General features: G+C 36.2%; 1 protein-coding gene across 1 annotated transcript; it reads right to left on the reverse strand.

The window, feature by feature from the left end:
* Positions 1–5,321: 5,321 nt before the first annotated feature.
* LOC117181232 lies at positions 5,322–5,867 on the reverse strand. Its single transcript, XM_033373795.1, has 2 exons — positions 5,823–5,867; positions 5,322–5,645 (listed from the first exon to the last, which is right to left on the reverse strand). The coding sequence occupies exons 1-2, from the start codon at positions 5,835–5,837 to the stop codon at positions 5,322–5,324; spliced, it is 339 nt and encodes a 112-aa protein (XP_033229686.1). The 5' UTR covers positions 5,838–5,867.
* Positions 5,868–6,249: the final 382 nt, after the last annotated feature.

The raw sequence follows: 6,249 nt of genomic DNA on the forward strand, positions 1-6,249 counted from the left end.
CGGTCGAAACTGTGATCAAAGAACCTCTGAGCGTGCTTTCTTTGCTTCCTTTCCGTCTTCGTTCTCGTCGATCGATACAGGTTAACGCAATACTCTGTCTCTTTCTATTTACGAGTTTTACTGTGAAAGAAAGAGACTCAGTATTGCACTTAATTGACGTCGAATGCAGCCGAAAAAGCGTACATGTAGAACTAGTGGAAACGATGAAGAAAGGCAACTCACGTGGCGAGGCGTCTTGTCGGTACGGTATTGTACACACGTACTACGCCAGTAGTAGACCCAGTATCAATCGAATCACCATCTGAACTCGTATGCCGATTGTCAATTAGCACTTAAAATTGGTATATGGCCAGTAGTGCGCCAATTGCTGGTTAAACACCGGTTCCGGTATTTCACCAGTATTGCATATTTCTCATAAGTCAGTAGTACACCAATATGATGCCAACCGTGGTTTCAACTCTTGTGTCAGTAATTGACCAGTAATACGTATAAGTAATGCGCCAGTAGTAGACCCAGTATTAAGCTAACTACTGGCTGAACTCTTATGTCCTGAGCCAGTAGTACACCTGTATGATGCCAACCGTGGGTTGAACTCTTGTGTCAGAATTCGACCAGTAATACATATCAGAACTTCGCCAATAGTAGACCCAGTATCAAGCCATCTACTGACTGAACTCTTATGTCGGTTGTCAATCGGCACTTAAAGTTGATATATGGCCAGTAGTACGCCAATTTCTGGCGAAACGCCGATGCCAGTACTTCACCAGTAATGCATATTACACCTAAATCAGTAGTAGACCAGTATGATGCCAACCGTTGGTTGAACTCTTGTGTCAGTATTTGAACAGCAATACGTATCAGTACTGCGCCAGTAGTATACCAGTATCACGCCAACCGTTGGCAGAACTCTTATTTCGTTATTTCACCAGTGGTGACGGTCAGTACTGGGCCAGTTGTAAACCAGTATGGTGCCAACCGTTGGCAGAATTCTTGGGTCTGTATTTTACCAGTAATGACAGCCAGTACTGAGCCGGTCGTAAACCAGTACTATGCCGATGATTTGCACAGTACTATCAGCTAGTACTGGTATTCATTCTGTATTATACCTGGCGCGGTACTGCGCTGGTCGTGAACTCCGGTTAATATCCGACTTTTCCGGAAAAGTAGAAATTTACAACTGGCACAGTACCGCGCCAATACCAAACAAAGACATTTGGATGTTGGCGCGGTACTAGCACAAAGTAGGCTCCAATGTTGGCTTGATACTGGCAAACTTCCAAAAGATGACCTGACACAACACTGGCATACAGTACCGGTTCAGTACTGCTTTAATATTGGCATAGTCACAATATATGCATGGCATAATCTCGGCTTTATGCTGGTATTAAGTCGCCATTGAGCTGGAATAATACTGGCACAGTATTAATCTAGTGCTGGCAAAAGAACTACTTTTTTTGGAGCTAAGTCTTCATGATGATGACGTTATATTGGCGTAGCAACGATGCAATAATGGCGTAATGATGGCTGTTAGTTGCTGTTAGGTCGTCATGGTTAAGATTTTATACCACTCTAACCTGAAAATCTCAACTTTGATATGATTTTTTCGCCTTTCGTGGTATAAAATACTGTTCGATATTTGTGCGAGAGATGATTTTTAGCGAATGAGACTTTTCTTACTCGCTTCGCTCGTGCAAAAAAGGTCTCCTTCACTAAATAATCACCTCTCACACACGTATCAAAATGTACTACTTGCTGGAAAAGTGACGGTCGAAGAACGGCATACACTTGGACTTAAGCTGGCGTGGAACTGACTGCGTTCATAGTAACAATTGGCTTAGTATTTCGCCTGGACTGAGTTAATATTGTTAGTAATCTCATATGGGTGGCTCTAGTTCCGCCTTGGTACTGGTAAACTTCCGAAACTTAGTACCGAGATATTATTGGCATAATACTATGCCGCCGTAATAACCCAGCACTGGCATAATGACGCACTTTTACCGACGTCATATCATCTGCGACGTACGACCAGGTTATGTATTCACTGCTTTTAACTAGTATCCAGTGAGGGGGGTTGGTTACATAAAACCCGACTGAAGTTGGGTGAAAGTTTTCTAACATTTTCCTCTCCACTGGCCAAATTCTAAGGAAAATGCGAGTGCTTTCAATAAAGTTAGATGCATTTGCGTGGTATCACTGGCTCATCAGAAAACGTTAAGGAAAATGCGAGTACTTCCAATAACGTTAGATGCATCTGCGTGTTATCACTGACTGATCGGGGTTATTAAATAAAAACCATAGCACAATAGGTTTTGATGCAATGTTATGGGACTTACATATACTAGTCTAAAATTACAATAATAATAATAATAATAATCGCTGTAATTCAAGAAAAAATGGATAATTATTGCATAATTGGTTTCCAAAATGTAACTATCCAATCTGATATAAAATAATTTAAAAAAATAATGCAGAAAGAATATTTAAGACATGGTTACCCTTAGGTATATACAATTTTCAAATAAGTAGTTTTTAAAGTAAGCGATACAGTATGCAAAAATAGGGGAAAAGGGTAAGTTTCTCGGAAAAGGGAATCTTAAAAAAAAGAAAAAATGGATATATGGGAATGACTATGAAACCTATTGATGAGATAATACTTTAGACGAAAGTTACATTAAAAAATCAATTTTACACGTGTGAAAATTTAAGCCGGGGGCTGGCCATTCTACGGCTGGAGAGCCCGGCCTTAAGCCGGCAGCTGGCCGGGGAGACCAACTTTAAGTCGGGCTCTGGCCGGGGTTTCTGTTCGGAATCCGGCCAGCATTGTCACGCTGCGCTGACCAGCATTCGGCTATGGAGCACGGCCAGGAGCTGGCCGGGGAGCCCGATTGTGGCCCGGACGGGATCAATTGGCGATCTACTAGATTTGAATGATTCGGGTTTCAATTTTATGAAGAGTATCTGTCACTAAATATAGGGGATTAATTTGATTCTTTTTACTGCAGAATTAGAGCATATTAATATATGACATTCCATATGCCCAGCATACAGACAACATTAACAATTTTCGCGTAGTCGTTGAGGGACAAAAAAAGCATTTAAAAATAAATATTAAATGATTGCGAGTATTTTGACTTTACATATTAATAGTCATGTTTAGAGTAAATACATATATTATATTTTTAAACATTATATTACAAATAAAATTTCTAACTCTACGGAGTATCGAACCTACCTATCCATATTTAAATCTAACGCCTAGCAGTCGGGAGTGCTAACCACTGCGCTAAACCCACAAGTTGAAACTCGTTGAAAAAGCCATTCTCATAAGCTACAGTTCAGAAAAGTTAAAGTATTAAATTTTAATTTCTCTTTTTCTAATTATTTATTATTATGCGACGTTATGTAAATATAAAACACACGAAATTTTAACAAGAATATCAATGAAATACTTTTTAAATAAATAATTTAAATTGATTACAATTTTTCTTCGCGTGATATTTTGTTTTTTCCGGTTGTAGACTACTTGACAACTTTTTACAATGGCAGGAAATGTGATTTTTTTTTTAACATTAAAGTTTGACATTTGCAATTTTTCATAAAGATGGAACTTATAATTTTTTCTTAAAAAGATTTAAATCTTATATTTTTCACAAATTTCGAAATTTGCATAAGGTATTTTTAAAATCACGCCAAAAAACTCGTTGTTTCGAAGCTTTTGTCATTTGCTTTTAATATTGTATATTAGGCATTATATTATTTAAAATTTATTATTAATCGTTTACTAAAGATCAAGCAATTATAAATTTAATATCTGTATGCTTTTTGCCGTTATTAATTTATAGGTTTATTATAATCTCTATTTGAAAATGTTTACTATACATTTATCACGATTTGACATTTGTATACCCATTCATTTCTTAATGAAATCAGAAAAAGTAATTAAGTTGTAAACAAACTTTAACAATTTTATTATTGCCAATTAGCGCCCGGCCAGCTACCGTCTGAGAATTCGATCATGCGATTTGCCCGATCAGAGCCCAGTCAGACTCCGACTGGGGTTTTGCCATAAATTTTGCCTAGCGAGTCTCCGACCAGCGCACGGCTAGACTCTTAAAAAACAAACATAGCCCGGCCAGTCCCCGACCAGAAACCTTGTTGTATTAGGGCTAACCTGGGCTATTTCCACACAGGTACAAGTAGAAAATCTCTTATTTTCTGGAATAATTCTTTTTTATGGCGCCTGTTATTTTACTGCTTTCACTGGAGATAAAACTTACAATCGGTTCACGCCAATCGGTGGATTCTGTTTTATTCTCGATTGGCTTATAATGTGCATTTAAATTGCTCTACAAACTTACTAGTATCACTAACAAGCATCAATTTTTTTACAGATTACTTTTGCAATAATTCCCAACCAATCAGTTATTTTTTTATACTTGTGAGAAAATTTGAATACGAATTAAAAGTTGGCGTTAAACTAGATTTAAAAAAAACTTGGCAACTAGTTTTTGTGCTAGAATTAAAATAATAGTATGATGTTTGAATATAATATCTATAAGTAAAATATCTATCTTACATTTTTATCTTCTTTAAATATTTTCTAATTCCTAATTGGATAGGGTTCCTCTTCCAGCGGAACTTTTGTGTCTGTTACGGCTCCTCGGTCTGAGCCTGATGAGCCTCCTTTGGCAATCTTATTAAGGGCATGTGACACAGCTAAATACCTATATTGCCGACCTCACTTTATCAGTTCACTGAATGTTTTTTTGAACCTGAGAACTTTTTTTGTAAATAAAATATCGAGCTGAAACTTTGGGAAATGTATTAGAGTACAATAAAGTACGTTTAGGTACTGCATTTTGGTAGGAACTCTACTGAAAATTATTTAATCTTTTTTCTGAACCTCGACATTTTTTGAACGTTCGAACTTTTTTTATACATAAAATATCGATCTCAAACTTTGAGAAATTCAAGAGCCGAAAGAAAACTACGTTAAAGTACAAAGTTTAATAATAAAAGATGTAAAAAAATATATTTCAACAATCAATTCCAACGGCATCAGCATTTCTCAAAGTTTGAGACCGATCTTTTATGTATAAAAAAAGTTCGAACGTTCAAAAATTGTCGAGGTTCAGAAAAAAGATGAAATAATTTTCAGTAGAGTACATACCAAAATGCAGTACCTAAACGTACTTTATTGTAGTCTAATTCATTTTCCAAAGTTTCAGCTCGATATTTTATTTACAAAAAAAGTTCTTAGGTTCAAAAAAATATTCAGTGAGCTGATAAAGTGAGGTCGATAATATAGGTATTTGGCTGTATCACATGCCCTTAAGGCGTTCTTTTCTGCCGCCTTTTCTGTCTGGAGCTTGCGAGAGCCAACGACTTAGTTTGCTGTTTATGTCTTTGACGGCAACAGTATTCGGAAATTTCTCCAGTACAATGTTTGCAAACAAGAATACATAATTATAGTCACACATTAAAATATTATTAGTTGTCGAAAAATTTTCCTTTGCCACATTATTATTGGACGTCCAAATCCGGTATATTGCATCTACGTTTTTATCTATTATTATCGGTATGATAACGTTGAATGCCGAATTCATATCCGGCAGCCGATCGGAGTGCAGTAATATGAATGACTTCTGAAAATGTCAAATGAATGATTGTTAAGCGTTATCAAAGTTTCAGAATAAAATGAAGGCCGTGGATGGAAAAAGGCTTATAATCCTACGTTATTACACAGATTATATGCCCGTTTTTAATCTAAGACCTCAATTAGTATGGTAATTTTTCATTTAACTATGAATAAGTTTACTTACGAAGGCTTTACACATCTCCGGATTTAAAAGTTGTTGATCAAAGTCTTTAAAATCTTGAAAATTCGTTTTCGGAAACGGTGGCCATATTAAGCGTCTTTGTAACGCCTCTGTTAGGTCAGGGCGATGATAACAGGTCGCTCTTCTTCCTTAATTTCTTCAACCTTCTTGTATAAATTGTACTGAATGCTCCTCTTAAATCCCTCCAATGTTAAGTCCAAGGCTTGTAGCATTACCTTAATATCATCTAAAATGTTTTATAAATAAAAAAATGAGCAGTAGCTAATGTGCCTTAATTTTTATATTATTAAAATGGACTTTTTTCCTCATAATACTGCGAAAGGCGAAAAACTAGACATCTGAAAAGCCTAGTTTTAAGGCAAAATTTCATTTTTTTAATAGATATTCTAAAAAACCGCTAAATATCAAT

The sequence above is a fragment of the Belonocnema kinseyi genome, chromosome 10 (genome assembly GCF_010883055.1).
Source record: "Belonocnema kinseyi isolate 2016_QV_RU_SX_M_011 chromosome 10, B_treatae_v1, whole genome shotgun sequence".
NCBI classification, from domain to species: domain Eukaryota; kingdom Metazoa; phylum Arthropoda; class Insecta; order Hymenoptera; family Cynipidae; genus Belonocnema; species Belonocnema kinseyi.